General features: G+C 41.4%; 1 protein-coding gene across 1 annotated transcript in view; it reads left to right on the forward strand.

Moving 5' to 3' along the window:
• Window positions 1-15,606, forward strand: part of LOC111982062 (early endosome antigen 1) — a 77,831-nt gene extending 62,225 nt beyond the window's left edge. Inside the window, exons 18-20 of the mRNA XM_070449227.1 lie at window positions 11,729-11,900; window positions 12,043-12,128; window positions 14,902-15,606. Of these exons, the coding sequence (XP_070305328.1) occupies window positions 11,729-11,900; window positions 12,043-12,128; window positions 14,902-14,961 (318 nt within the window). The 3' untranslated portion in view covers window positions 14,962-15,606. The remainder of the gene's footprint in view (window positions 1-11,728; window positions 11,901-12,042; window positions 12,129-14,901) is intronic.
• The last annotated feature ends 945 nt before the right edge of the window (window positions 15,607-16,551 follow it).

Raw genomic sequence — 16,551 nt, forward strand, 5'->3', positions numbered from 1 at the left:
ATCTCTAGTTTCTAAAACGTTTGAATTATCTCTGTGGGGAAACCAAACTCTTTCTGCAGCGAAATCCATGACAGGAACTGCCGAAGGTCGTGAAAACGAGCTCTGTTCTCAGATCAGTTTAAAGCTCTGTATGTCTCCCTATTGGTTCGACATGAACTGGCACCGAACCTTCCCTGGATGTCAGTAACCAATGAGAGTGGAAATGGAGTGTCTACGTAGTTCTCAAGCTTATAAAGGCGCCAAAAGAAACGAAGTGAGCTCTCTTTTCGTCGTTCGTCATTGCGCAAAGCAAAGCCTCAAGATGGCATGTTGAAACGCTTCAGTTATCGGCTTAGCTATATCCGTCTGTAATTTAATCGGATATAGGTGTTAGAAACTATCATAACGAAGTTATTTTTTAAACCGAGTTATATCAGTTTATGTGGAGTATTATTGCTATTTTCGGAATTTACCTAGTATTTGCGTTGGGGATTTGGGGCAGTGTTGTGGCCACATGCTATTGTTAGCTGCTATTCCGAAGATAAGACGGACGTTTACAACCAAGCAACGATCTTTTTGGACAAAAGGACACCTTGCCCAAGGGATTCTATGGCAAGCTCGTTCCAAAGTAAGAGCTATTTATGATGTTATTCCGTATTTATGTGGAAAAAGTAAACGCATTTGTCCGCCATTAATTTGCGGCACTATCGCGCGTACGCCAGACTGAGTGCCGAACTCAGCGGTTGCATTAATACTAATGCAATCTTTCATTTGCTGTCCAACTCTGTATTTTTAGTCAATCTAATCGATAAATCATCGTAAAACTTAGGTGCCTTTCCAAGATGGCGCCGGCCAGAATGCATGACCTGTTGCCACTCGATCATTGGTATAGCCACGATTTGTTGCTGCTAAATATGCACATTTGCCGAAACAAAACCCTATATGCAATGTAAATATGATGTTACAGCGACTGTCATCTGACGAGTAATATTCAAGGTTAGTCCAAAAATTATATATCTTTTGCTGTATTGTAACGTGTGCTGCTGGTAAATTGCTTGTGTTTCTGGCTATTGTTGCTAAGCCTAATACAATGCTATAATGTGTGTTTTCGCTGTAAACACTTAAAAAATCTGACATATTGGCTGGATTCACAAGATTTGGGCTTTCCATTTCTGTACCTGTGTATTTTTTCAGAAATGTTTTAAGCATTGAGTATGACAAGTTGAAAAACAATTAGTGAAAAATGTTTGCAAATTTATAAAAACAAAAAAACATAAAAACCTTATTTACATAAGTATTCAGACACTTTGCTATGAGACTTGAAAATTGAGCTCAGGTGCATCCTGTTTCCATTGATCATCCTGAGATGTTTCTACAACTTTATTGGAGTCCACCTGTGGTAAATTCAATTGATTGGACATGATTTGGAAAGGCAAACACCTGTCTGTATAAGGTCCCACAGTTGACAGTGCAAGTCAGAGCAAAACCAAGGCATAAGGTCGAAGAAATTGTCCGTAGAGCTCCGAGACGGGATTGTGTCGAGGGACATATCTGGGCAAGGGTACCAAAACATTTCTGCAGCATTGAAGGTTCCCAAGAACACAGTGGCCTCTATCATTCTTAATTGGAAGAAGTTTGGAACCACCAAGAGCTGCAGCCCGGCCAAACTGAGCAATCGTAGGAGAAGCCTTGGTCGGCTGGGACCAAGAACCCGATCGCACTCTGACAGAGCTCCAGAATTCCTCTGGGGAGATGAGAGAACCTTCCAGAAGGACAACCATCTCTGCAGAACTCCAAACAATCAGGCCTTTATGGTAAAAGTGGCCAGATGGAAGCCACTCCTCATTAAAAGGCAAACGACAAGCCGCTTGGAGTTTGCAAAAGGCACCTAAAGGACTCTCAGACCATGAGAAGATTCTCTGGTCTAATGAAAAATATTGGACTCTTTGGCCTAAATGCCAAGCATCATGTCTGGTGGAAACCTGCCCACCATCCCTACGGTGAAGCTTGGTGGTGCAGCATCATGCTCTTGGGGATGTTTTTCTGCGGCAGGGACCTGGGAATTAGTCAGGATTGAGGAAAGATGAACGGAGCAAGTATAGGATGATATCCTTGATGAAAACCTACTCCAGAGCGCTCAGGACCTCAGACTGGCGAAGGCTTCACCTTCCAACAGGACAATCGACCCTAAGCAACACAGTCAAGAGTTCCTGAATGTCCTTGAGGGGCACAAGCAGAGCCCGGACTGAAACCGATCGAACATCTGAAAATAACTCTGGAGCGACGCTCCCCATCTAACCTGACAGAGCGGAGAAGATCTGCAGAGAAGAATGGGACAAACTCCCCAAATACCTGGTGTGCCAAGCTTGTAGCGTGATACCCAAGAAGAGACTCAAGGCTACCAAAGGTGCTTCAAAGGTTAAAGGTAAAGTTTCTGATTATTATGTAAATGTTATATTTTGAGATTTAAGAAATGTGCAGAAATGAATAAAAAAAAGTTTTTGTCTTTTGTCATTATGCGGTATTGTGTTAGATTGATGAGAAGAAAAAAATTATTTAATACATTTTAGAATAAGTACGGTTAACGTAACAAAATGTGGAAAAGTCAAGGGTCTGACATGCTGTTCCGAAGGCACTGTAACTGTCAGCGATTTCGCCGAGCGCTCCTCTCCTTTTTCGGTGCGGCGTTCCGAGGTCGCCATTGCCCGCTCCAGTTTTTCATGTATCCATTTGTTTTGTCTTGTTCCCTGCACACTGGTTTTCATTCCCCAGATCACACTACATGTATTTATTTCCTCTGTTCCCCTCATGTCTTTGTGGAAGCCATTGTTTGTGTGTTACTTTGGTGTTCGTACGCACCTAGCTTGTGTGCGTTTTTCCTGTGTTATTTCACAACAGCCGTGTTTTGTTATCAATTGATGTGTTGTGACTGTTTTGAGCGTTATACACTTTGCCTTGTTGGCTGGAGTTTTTTTGGACGCAGCGTGCGTCTGTCTGAATATCTCTCCTGCCAAAATTAAAGTGTGTGCCTGTTGCCACCAATTCTCTGCCTCTCCTGCACCTGACTTCGCACAAGTTACGCCACACTGCCTGACAGTAACAGTGCCTGTCTTAAATGGAGTAGCCTAGCTAGCAGCTATAGCTAGTATAGGCAAATGTGGTCCCAACTGCCCTGTTGGTTGCTCGTTGTAGGCCTACTTCCTTCTCTCATTTCTTTAGCTTTTAATTACATATTTCATTCCACCTGCATTGCATTAGTGAACCTCTCTACACTTGTTACACATGAGCTTCTCTTGCTACACACATGAAGGCTCCCAGTCTTTGTTATGGGCACCCAGTACATGTCACAAAAACTACACAAACTACATTGAAAAGTAAACGTTTATTAAATCATTACTTCAAATGTCATGGTGATGTACTTTGTATGTAACAATGTCACATGGATTTTAAGTAATTCAGCAAAATTACTTTTCAGTGTTAAAATAGGACTACAATTGTATTTTGCGCAAAAATTAATTATTCATTCTATTTGTATATTCAATAACAGTGCACATCTCTAGTTTCAAGTAGTCTAAAAATAAATTATTGGCTCCCCGTTCCATTAGGGGTTCTGAACCATGTGATCCACTCGAATTCACCGATTTTTTGTCAATAGATCGTCAAGGAAATCTGGCAACTTCAATCTTCCCAATATGTGTATGCAGGATAAGGCGTATGCCAAAGACAAGCTCAAAGCCCTGTATGCTAGCTGAGCTTCAGCCGGTCCAAGGTCCAATGTGACATTCCCAAACTGCGAGAGGAGCTCCAGACTGCAACAGGGTCTCCCAGGGATGAGGCAGGGGCGGCGATGGCTCCAATGCTGCTCAGGCATACGGTAAGACATGCACACACAAACACCCCCACCCCACACAGTGCAACTCTTACACTCACATGTGCACACCTGCATGCACACTTATGCATAATCCTACTGGCATGTATAGTGACTTAGGACTTCTCTCTATGCATACACTGTAGACATAGTGAAGTTGACAAGCAACCCTGATTTCCTGAAGAAGGAGAGGTCGACACTCCCAGGCAAATCAGAGGGGTCAGGTCAAAGGTGAGAGGTCAGGGGTGAGGTACAGTTGCCTTGCAACATTATTTATCCCCTGGGCATGTTTCCATTTTGATGCATTACAACCTGTAATTCAAATGGATTTTAATTTGGATTTCAATGTAATGGACATACAGAAAATAGTCCAAATTGGTGAAATGAAAAAAATTACTTGTTTCAAAAAATTCTCAAAAATAAAAAAAACTGAAAAGTGGTGCGTGCATATGTATTCACCCCCTTTGCTATGAAGCTCCTAAATAAGATCGGTGGCAAACAATTACCTTCAGAAAGTCACACAATTAGTTAAATAAAGTCCACCTGTGTGCTATCTAAGTGTCACATGATCTCAGTATATATACACCTGTTCTGAAAAGCCCCAGAGTCTGCAACACCACTAAGCAAGGGCACCACCAAGCAAGCGGCACCATGAAGACCAAGGAGCTCTCCAAACTGGTCAGGACAAAGTTGTGAAGAAGTACCATCAGGGTTGGGTTCTAAAAAATATCTGAAACTTTTACATCCCACGGCGCACCATTAAATCCATTATTAAAAAATGGAAGAATATGGCCCACAACAACCTGCCAAGGGAGGGCCGCCCACCAAAACTCATGGACCAGGCAAGGAGGGCACAAATCAGAAGGCAACAAAAGAGACCAAAGATAACCCTGAAGGAGCTGCAAAGCTCCACAGCGGAGATTGGAGTATCTGTCCATAGGACACTTTAAGCCGTACACTCCACAGAGCTGGACTTTATGGAAGAGTGGCCAGAATAAAAGCCATTGATTAACTTCTCTAGGATTAGGGGGCAGCAAATTCACTATTGGATAAATAGCGTGCCCAATTTCAACTTCCTTCTACTCATCCCAGAATATAAGATATGCATCATTATTTGGATAGAAAACACTCTGAAGTTTCTAAACTGTTTGAATCATGTCTGTAAGTATAACAGAACTTATGTAGCAAGCAAAACCCCGAGGACTAACCATTCATTAAATTCTTTTTTTTTAAAGTCACTGTCTGTTCAATGAGTTTTCATTGGAATACTGGATTTCTAATCACCCTGTTTTTCAGTTCCTACGCTTCCACTGGATGTCACACTCTTTGGAAATAGGTTGAGGTTATTCCTTTGTGCATGAAGAAGTGAGGCACCTGGAAACAGTGTAACGTCATGTGTACTGTTTGAGAGTTGCGCAAGACTAGAAAAGTAGCGTTAGTTTGTTGATTCCTGTATTTGAAAACAGATAGACCCGTCTTCAATTTGATCGATTATTAACGTTTACAAAATACTTAAGTTGTATTTACAAAAGTACTTTGAAATGTTTTGGCAAAGTTTTAGAGGAAATTTTGAATATTTTTGTTGTGCTTTGCACAAATTGGAAGCTGTTTTTTTGTGGATCAACCGCGCCAAATAAATGGACAATTTGGATATATATTGGACGGAATTAATCGAACAAAAGGACCATTTGTGATGTTTATGGGACATATTGGAGTGCCAACAAAAGAATCTCGTCAAAGGTAAGGCATGATTATATTTTATTTCTGCGTTTTGTGTCGTGCCTGCAGTGTTGAAATATGCTACACTCTTTTGTTTACTGTTTGTGCTATCATCAGATAATAGCATCTTATGCTTTCGCCGAAAAGCCTTTTTGAAATCTGACATGGTGGCTGGATTCACACGAGTGTAGCTTTAATTTGGATCTTACATTGTGTGATTATAATGAAAGTTTTGAATTTTTATCATTTTTTTGAATTTGGCTCTACATTTTTCTGCTATTGGCCAAGTGGGACGGTAGCGTCCACATATCCTAGGGGAAGTTTAAAAAAAAATAAGCGAAACACATTTGGTGTTCGCCAAGGCACGAAGGAGACTCCCACCACGATATGGAAAGGTACTCTGGTCAGATGAAAGACTAAAATTGCGCTTTTGGCCATCAAGAAAAATGCTATGTCTAGCGCAAACCAAACACCTCCACACCCCGGAACACCATCCCCACAGTGAAGCATGGTGGTGGCAGCATCATTGCTGTGGGAATGTTTTTCACACAGGGACTAGGAAACTGGGTCAAGATTGAATGAATGATGGATGGCGCTAAAATATAGGGACATTCTAGGGAAACCTGTTTCAGTCTCCAGAGATTTGAGGACTGGGACGAAGTTCACCTTCCCAGCAGAAATGACCTAAGCATACTGCTAAAGCAAACACTTGAGGGTTTAAGGGGAACATTTTAAAATGTCTTGATTGGCCAGTCAAAGCCCAGACCGCAAATCCAATTGAGAATCTGTGGTATTGACTTAAAGATTGCTGTGTTCGCAGTGGAACCCATCCAACTGAGGTAGCTGGAGCAGTTTTTGCTTTAAAGAATGGCAGGAAAAATGGCCCGAGGGCTAGATAAAATGTCCAAGCTTATAGAGACATACCTAAGAGTACTTGCAAGCTGTAAAATGCTGCAAAAGGTGACTTTACAAAGTTATTGACTTTGAGGGGTGATAGTTATTTCTGTTTAGTTTCAACTATACACACTATTTTGTATCTTCAAAGTGGTAGGCGCATGTTGTGTAACATCAAATAATACACACCCAAAAATGAATTTTAATTCCAGGTTGTAAGGCAACCAAAATAGGAAAAATGCCAAGGGGGTGAAATACTTTTCACAAGTCCAACTTTCAGCTCAATCCCAATTTGAAATAATACTCTGCAAAAACTAAAACAAAACCCTGATCTTGTGCCTAATTTCTTCCTTTTTATCCATCTGTTCGTCTCTTTGTCTGTCAGAGTCTGAACGAGGGTCTTCTGTCCAAGAGAGAATGAAGCTGTTTGAGCCATGGACTAGAGAAGATCTGATCCATTTTTTTTTGCCTCATTCTTCAAGTGTGTGGTGTGTTATGTGTTGTGTGTTTGTGTGTGTGTGCCAATCGTTGTGCAACAGTGCTAAGTCTGAGATACAAGCTCTTTAGCTAACATTCCATCCTTGCCACTTCTTGTCAATTGCCATCTTCATCTTGGCAAAATTACATAGAGTACAGGGAGTGGATTGTTAGTTGTGATTTAATGATATTTAGATGCTAGTATTTACTTGTGACGCTATGCTAGGCTATGCTAGTCAGCTTTTTTACTGTGGGGGGTGCTCCCGGATCCGGGTTTGGGAGGAATTAGAGGTTAATATAGTAATGACTATATGCCGTGGTAGAGCCAGGGTGAAATTCCCTTTTAAAATAGTTGGTTCACAGTTGGTTTTGATATTTTAACCTGCATGTCATGAACGCATCTGGTGGGGCTAGACAAAATCAACACGTGCACAATGGTCATCTGGTTATTAGCGTAGAGTGCACTGCATCATCCCAAGGGATCTGTCAAGGCTGGGCACAGTAGAAATATCACTGAAATATTCTTGTTCCTACACATCACCTTCCATACCTGTATATATTCAAACAAGATAGGCCTTTTATAAGCTGTTGATGAGTATCATGCTCTTGCCAGTCCTCTAGAACGCAACATTTGTGTCACGTTCCTGACCTTATTTCCTTTGTTTAGTCTTTGTTTAGTTGGTCAGGATGTGAGCTGGGTGGGCATTCTATGTTTTGTGTTTCTATGTTGGGTTTGTTGTTTGGCCTAATATGGTTCTCAATCAGAGGCAGGTGTTTGTCATTGTCTCTGATTGGGAACCATATTAAGGTAGCCTGTTTTCACTGTTTGTTTGTGGGTGATTGTTCCTGTTCGTGTGTTCATGTGTTCTATGTTCTCTAGTTCAGGACTGTAGCTTCGTTGGTTTTTGTTTGTTTATTGTTTTGTTCGTATTGAAGAAGTATTCTAATAAATATGGATACATACCACGCTACGCTTTGGTCCTCCTCTCTTTCTACCGACGGAAGCCGTTACAGAATCACCCACCAAAAAAGGACCAAGCCTCGTGGTAACAGGCAGCAGCAGCAACAGCGCTTTATGGAAGAATGGACATGGGAGGACGAGTTAGACGGCAAAGGACCCTGGGCGGAGCCAGGGGAATATCGCCGCCCCAGGGCAGAGCTGGAGGCAGCGAAAGCAGAGAGGCAGCGTTTTGAGGAGCTGGCTCGGCAGCAGAATCTGGACTGTGTTACAACTTGGGAAGAAATAGACAGGTGTTCGGTCAACCCAGGGAGAGTGCCGGAGCCCGCCTGGGATTCTATGGAGCAATGTGCGGAGGGATACCGGCGAATGGAGGCAGCACGGCGACGCGGTAGAAAGCGCGAGAGACAGCACCAAAAATGTATTGGGGGGATACCACATACCAGGCTGCACTTTGGTCCTCCTCTCTTTCTACCGACGGAAGCCGTTACAATTTGTTAGTAGGACTCATTTTCATTGTGTTTTGAGAGTCGTGCAAAAGTCGACCATGACTCCAAACACAGGAGTCGGAGTCAACTCCAAAAATCCTGGAGTCGTTCACTCCTACATCAGACAGCCGCTCGCATTTTCACAAGAGACTGTGTTTACATTGTAGATAGAAGCAGGCCATTGCTGCCTTCATCACGATAGGTATGTACGGGAGTTCTGATTGATTCCAACTTTAGAGGTTCGGCAAATTTGCCTGAGCAGACAGTGTTGAAATCTACTTTTTATGATAAAATGTGCAAGAATTGAAAGTGCCAACAACTTTTATAGTTATTATAAGAATGTTTTACAGTTGTATAAAAAAAATCTTCTCCTCCCTCGACAGGGATCAATCAAATTCAAATTTTTAGGTTCAGTCTACCACATACTCAAATTGACTGGGCCTAAACTGCACGCTAACGACAAATCGCTCAGACCCAGTCAATATGACAAAATTATTTGCTGGCCACAAAGATATTACATGTACTGTAGCACATACGTTTCTAACCTGAGCACTGCTGCGCGAGGGAGGGGCTGGCGCTCTATTGCTGTAGCTGTGCAGGTGAGAGCGAGACACTTCTTGGCTACACCCAAGACTGCCTACCTTGTAGCAGCCACAATGTTATTTATCATTCCAAATACAGTGCATTCGGACCCCTTACAGCCTTATTCTAAAATGTATTAAATAAATACAAATTCTCATTAATCTACACACAATACCTCATAATGACAAAGTGAAAACAGATTAGTGAAAATGTTTGCAAATTTATAAAAAACAAAAAACATAAAAACCTTATTTACATAAGTATTCAGACACTTNTAATGACAAAGTGAAAACAGATTAGTGAAAATGTTTGCAAATTTATAAAAAACAAAAAACATAAAAACCTTATTTACATAAGTATTCAGACACTTTGCTATGAGACTTGAAATTGAGCTCAGGTGCATCCTGTTTCCATTGATCATCCTTGAGATGTTTCTACAACTTTATTGGAGTCCACCTGTGGTAAATTCAATTGATTGGACATGATTTGGAAAGGCAAACACCTGTCTGTATAAGGTCCCACAGTTGACAGTGCAAGTCAGAGCAAAACCAAGGCATAAGGTCGAAGAAATTGTCCGTAGAGCTCCGAGACGGGATTGTGTCGAGGGACATATCTTGGGAAGGGTACCAAAACATTTCTGCAGCATTGAAGGTTCCCAAGAACACAGTGGCCTCTATCATTCTTAATTGGAAGAAGTTTGGAACCACCAAGAGCTGGCAGCCCGGCCAAACTGAGCAATCGTAGGAGAAGGGCCTTGGTCAGGCTGGGGACCAAGAACCCGATCGTCACTCTGACAGAGCTCCAGAATTCCTCTGTGGAGATGAGAGAACCTTCCAGAAGGACAACCATCTCTGCAGAACTCCAACAATCAGGCCTTTATGGTAAAGTGGCCAGATGGAAGCCACTCCTCATTAAAAGGCAAACGACAGCCTGCTTGGAGTTTGRCAAAAGGCACCTAAAGGACTCTCAGACCATGAGAAGATTCTCTGGTCTAATGAAACCAATATTGGACTCTTTGGCCTAAATGCCAAGCATCATGTCTGGTGGAAACCTTGCACCATCCCTACGGTGAAGCTTGGTGGTGGCAGCATCATGCTCTGGGGATGTTTTTCTGCGGCAGGGACTGGGAGATTAGTCAGGATTGAGGGAAAGATGAACGGAGCAAAGTATAGAGATATCCTTGATGAAAACCTACTCCAGAGCGCTCAGGACCTTCAGACTGGGCGAAGGTTCACCTTCCAACAGGACAACGACCCTAAGCACACAGTCAAGAGAGTTCCTGAATGTCCTTGAGGGGCACAGCCAGAGCCCGGACTTGAACCCGATCGAACATCTGAAAATAACTCTGGAGCGACGCTCCCCATCTAACCTGACAGAGCTTGAGAAGATCTGCAGAGAAGAATGGGACAAACRCCCCAAATACTGGTGTGCCAAGCTTGTAGCGTGATACCCAAGAAGACTCAAGGCTACCAAAGGTGCTTCAAAGGTTAAGGTAAAGGTTCTGAATTATTATGTAAATGTTATATTTGAGATTTTTAATAAATGTGCAGAAATGTAAAAAAAAAAGTTTTTGCTTTGTCATTATGCGGTATTGTGTGTAGATTGATGAGAGAAAAAAATTATTTAATACATTTTAGAATAAGTCTGTAACGTAACAAAATGTGGAAAAAGTCAAGGGGTCTGAATGCTTTCCGAAGGCACTGTAACTGTCACGATTTCCGCCGAAGTCGGCTCCTCTCCTTTTTCGGGCGGCGTTCCGAGGTCGCCATTGCCCGCTCCATTTTTCATGTATCCATTTGTTTTGTCTTGTTCCCTGCACACCTGGTTTTCATTCCCCAATCACACTACATGTATTTATTCCTCTGTTCCCCCTCATGTCTTTGTGGAAGATTGTTTGTGTGTTACTTGTGTTCGTACGCACTAGGCTTGTGTGCGTTTTTCCTGTGTTATTTCACAAAGCCTGTTTTGTATCAATTTGATGTGTTGTGACTGTTTTGCGCGTTATACACTTTGCCTTGTTGGCTGGAGTTTTTTTGGACGCAGCTGCGTCTGTCTGTATATCTCTCCTGCCAAAATAAAGTGTGTGCCTGTTCACAATTCTCTGCTCTCCTGCACCTGACTTCAGCACAAGTACGCACACGCCTGACAGTAACAGTGCCTGTCTTAAATGGAGTAGCCTAGCTAGCCAGCTATAGCTAGATAGGCAAAATGTGGTCCCAACTCCCCTGTTGGTTGCTCGTTGTAGCCTACTCKTTCTCATTTCTTTTAGCTTTTAATTCCATGATTTCATTCCACCTTGCATTGCATTAGTGAACTCTCTCTACACTTGTTACACATTGAGCCTCTTTGCTACACACATGAAGGCTCCCAGTCTTTGTTATGGGGCACAGTACATGTCACAAAAACTACAAAACTACATTGAAAAGTAAACGTTTTATTAAATCATTAACTTCAAATGTCATGGTATGTACTTGTATGTAACAATGTCACATGGATATTMTAATGTAATTCAGAAAAATTACTTTTCAGTGTTAAAATAGGACTACAATTGTATTTTGCGCAAAAATTAATATTCATTCTATTTGTATATTCAAATAACAGTGCACATCTCTAGTTTCAAGTAGTCTAAAATAAATTATTGGCTCCCCGTTCCATAGGGGTTCTGAAACCATGTGTATCCACTCGAATTCACCAGATTTTTTTGTCAATAGATCGTCAAAGGAAATCTGGCAAAACTTCAATCTTCCCAATATGTGTATGCAGGATAAGGCGTATGCCAAAGACAAGCTCAAAGCCCTGTATGCTGAGCTGAGCTTCAGCCGGTCCAAGGTCCAATGTGACATTCCCAAACTGCGAGAGGAGCTCCAGACTGCAACAGGGTCTCCCAGGGATGAGGGCAGGGGCGGCGATGGCTCCAATGCTGCTCAGGCATACGGTAAGACATGCACACACAAACACCCCCACCCCACACAGTGCAACCTCTTCACACTCACATGTGCACACCTGCATGCACACTTATGCATAATCCTACTGGCATGTATAGTGACTTAGGACTTCTCTCTATGCATACACTGTAGACATAGTGAAGTTGACAAGCAACCCTGATTTCCTGAAGAAGGAGAGGTCGACACTCACCAGGCAAATCAGAGGGGTCAGGTCAAAGGTGAGAGGTCAGGGGTGAGGTACAGTGCCTTGCAACATTATTTATCCCCCTGGGCATGTTTCCTATTTTGATGCATTACAACCTGTAATTCAAATGGATTTTAATTTGGATTTCATGTAATGGACATACAGAAAATAGTCCAAATTGGTGAAATGAAAAAAATTACTTGTTTCAAAAAATTCTCAAAAATAAAAAAACTGAAAAGTGGTGCGTGCATATGTATTCACCCCCTTTGCTATGAAGCTCCTAAATAAGATCGGGTGCAAACAATTACCTTCAGAAGTCACACAATTAGTTAAATAAAGTCCACCTGTGTGCTATCTAAGTGTCACATGATCTCAGTATATATACACCTGTTCTGAAAAGCCCCAGAGTCTGCAACACCACTAAGCAAGGGGCACCACCAAGCAAGCGGCACCATGAAGACCAAGGAGCTCTCCAAACTGGTCAGGGACAAAGTTGTGAAGAAGTACKYATCAGGGTTGGGTTCTAAAATAATATCTGAAACTTTTAACATCCCACGGCGCACCATTAAATCCATTATTAAAAAATGGAAAGAATATGGCACCACAACAAACCTGCCAAGGGAGGGCCGCCCACCAAAACTCATGGACCAGGCAAGGAGGGCACAAATCAGAGAGGCAACAAAGAGACCAAAGATAACCCTGAAGGAGCTGCAAAGCTCCACAGCGGAGATTGGAGTATCTGTCCATAGGACCACTTTAAGCCGTACACTCCACAGAGCTGGACTTTATGGAAGAGTGGCCAGATAAAAGCCATTGATTAACTTCTCTAGGATAGGGGGCAGCAAATTCACTATTGGATAAATAGCGTGCCCAATTTCAACTTCCTTCTACTCATCCCCAGAATATAAGATATGCATATTATTTGGATAGAAAACACTCTGAAGTTTCTAAAACTGTTTGAATCATGTCTGTAAGTATAACAGAACTTATGTAGCAAGCAAAACCCCGAGGACTAACCATTCATTAAATTCTTTTTTTTTAAAGTCACTGTCTGTTCAATGAGTTTTCATTGGAATACTGGATTTCTAATCACCCTGTTTTCAGTTCCTACCGCTTCCACTGGATGTCACCACTCTTTGGAAATAGGTTGAGGTTATTCCTTTGTGCAATGAAGAAGTGAGGCCACCTGGAAACAGTGTAACGTCATGTGTACTGTTTGAGAGTTGCGCAAGACTAGAAAAGTAGCGTTAGTTTGTTGATCTCCTGTATTGAAAACAGATAGACCCGTCTTCAATTTGATCGATTATTAACGTTTACAAATACCTTAAGTTGTATTACAAAAGTACTTTGAAATGTTTTGGTCAAAGTTTAGAGGTAATTTTTGAGATTTTTTGTTGTGACTTTGCACAAATTGGAAGCTGTTTTTTTGTGGATCAACCGCGCCAAATAAATGGACAATTTGGATATATATGGACGGAATTAATCGAACAAAAGGACCATTTGTGATGTTTATGGGACATATTGGAGTGCCAACAAAAGAATCTCGTCAAAGGTAAGGCATGATTTATATTTTATTTCTGCGTTTTGTGTCGTGCCTGCAGTGTTGAAATATGCTACACTCTCTTTGTTTACTGTTGTGCTATCATCAGATAATAGCATCTTATGCTTTCGCCGAAAAGCCTTTTTGAAATCTGACATGGTGGCTGGATTCACAACGAGTGTAGCTTTAATTTGGTATCTTACATGTGTGATATAATGAAAGTTTGATTTTATATCATTTTTTGGAATTTGGCTCTACATTTTCCCTGGCTATTGGCCAAGTGGGACGGTAGCGTCCCACATATCCTAGGGAAGTTAAAGAAAAAAATAAGCGAACACATTTGGTGTTCGCCAAAAGGCACGAGGGAGACTCCCCAAACATATGGAAGAAGGTACTCTGGTCAGATGAGACTAAAATTGAGCTTTTTGGCCATCAAGAAAAATGCTATGTCTAGCGCAAACCAAACACCTCTCATCACCCCGAGAACACCATCCCCACAGTGAAGCATGGTGGWGGCAGCATCATGCTGTGGGAATGTTTTTCATCAGCAGGGACTAGGAAACTGGTCAGAATTGAATGAATGATGGATGGCGCTAAATATAGGGACATTRTTGAGGGAAACCTGTTTCAGTCTTCCAGAGATTTGAGACTGGGACGAAGGTTCACCTTCCAGCAGGACAATGACCCTAAGCATACTGCTAAAGCAACACTTGAGTGGTTTAAGGGGAAACATTTAAATGTCTTGGATTGGCCTAGTCAAAGCCCAGACCGCAATCCAATTGAGAATCTGTGGTATGACTTAAAGATTGCTGTGTTCCAGTGGAACCCATCCAACTTGAGGTAGCTGGAGCAGTTTTGCCTTAAAGAATGGGCAGAAAATCCCAGTGGCTAGATGTGCCAAGCTTATAGAGACATACCCTAAGAGACTTGCAGCTGTAAATGCTGCAAAAGGTGACTTTACAAAGTATTGACTTTGAGGGGATGAATAGTTATTTCTTGTTTGTTTCACTATACACAATATTTTGTATCTTCAAAGTGGTAGGCATGTTGTGTAAATCAAATAATACACACCCCAAAAATGAATTTTAATTCCAGGTTGTAAGGCAACAAAATAGGAAAAATGCCAAGGGGGTGAATACTTTCACAAGTCACTAACTTTCACTCAATCCCAATTTGATAATACTCTGCAATAACTAAAAACAAAACACTGATCTTGTGCCTAATTTCTTCCATTTTTATCCATCTGTGTCGTCTCTTTGTCTGTCAGAGTCTGAAAGAGGGTCTCTCTGTCCAAGAGAGAATGAAGCTGTTTGAGCCCATGGACTAGAAGAAGATCTGATCCATTTTTTTTGCCTCATTCTTCAGTGTGTGTGTGTGTATGTGTTTGTGTTTGTGTGGTGTTTGCCAATCGTGTGCAACAGTGCTAGTCTGAGTACAAGTCTCTTTAGCTAACATTCCACTCCTTGCCACTTCTTGTCATTGCCAATCTTCATCTTTGGCAAATTACATAGAGTACAGGGAGTGGATTAGCTAAAGATACTGGTACCCAGACTACTGCAATGCTTGCCTGTGATCTGTAGAGTGTACCATTGGGAGATTTTTAGAGCATTGATGTGGTGAGGTTGCAAGTATTGTGATTAACTATTTATTTATGTATGTATTATTACACAGACCAAAATATTGCGCAAGTGTGCTAACTAATAAAATGCTCTTACAGGGCTCAATGCACAATGTGTTTCTCTCCTCCTAGTCCACTTCACCACAGCCGGACAGTGATGTGAACTGATTAATTAGGGCAAAACAAAATTCCCTATGTAAGAACACACTCAAATCTAAATACTGGTCATGTAAAAATGCATGGCTATGATTTTTTCAATGTATTATAATACACTTGTGTCCTGTATTTTAGTGTTCCATATTATTAATAAAATGTTTTTTATTTGAATGTCAAAGTGTGTCTAAATAAATGTAATGTCGGAACCATTTTTCTGTTTCCATCCTCTTTCTCCCAGTGAACATGGTAACACCTGACCACAAGGTTTCCCTCTCACAGCAGTCAGAGTATTCATTGGCATTCTCTCACGCACTCTCCTTATGGCGTTTGTTTTTCTCAATACGATGGGAGGCCTCGCATCCCTTCCCCACAATTGATTTGGGATCCACTATTAAACTATAGTTCTGTAAACTACCTGAAAACATGCAACGGTGGTGTCGTTTAGTGGTATGATCGTCCCATTGGAAGATTGTATAGGCATAGATTATTAATAATCTATTCTACAGTGTTGTGGAGGGTAGCCTAAACATAATTTACTCACCTTCATTTTAAGTGAGCGTTTATCCACCTTTTACAGAAAAATGTATTGAACGTATAGGGAGCATAGCTTTTTTCACTGCAACKTGGGATCAGCTATTTTTTTCCACTACCCCACTGTTTCTACAGCATCTAGCTGGCAGAGTGGATCTGAAATGTCCTTTGTTTAAACTTTACAGCGACGCTATGGAAATTGAAACGTCACTGTCCCATCATATGAATTTGGCACATTTTGATTCGCCATGGGTGATGTTGGTTCATCCTGATTCTCAGACGTATGCAGAGAAGAGGAAATTGGTCCCGGTGAGGAAGTGTGTCATTCACAGCACTTATGGTTTTAATAACTGCAGCAATTATGACTTTCATTGTGTAAATAATTCCAGAGTGCTCATATTCTTGAAGAATGTACATTATGCTCACTGTTTTGAGACCACAATAATGTGCCGCTAATAACTTTATTAAAAATACTTTGTTTTTTTACTGGAATATATTTATTTCAACAGTGACACAAAGGACCGGTGTCTTTCATAAGGCAGCCCTGCATTTTACAATTTCACACATTTGACAAAATACCAGAGAATACAAAAATACACACTTAAGAAAAAC

Source organism: Salvelinus sp. IW2-2015, linkage group LG20 (genome assembly GCF_002910315.2).
Source record: "Salvelinus sp. IW2-2015 linkage group LG20, ASM291031v2, whole genome shotgun sequence".
NCBI classification, from domain to species: domain Eukaryota; kingdom Metazoa; phylum Chordata; class Actinopteri; order Salmoniformes; family Salmonidae; genus Salvelinus; species Salvelinus sp. IW2-2015.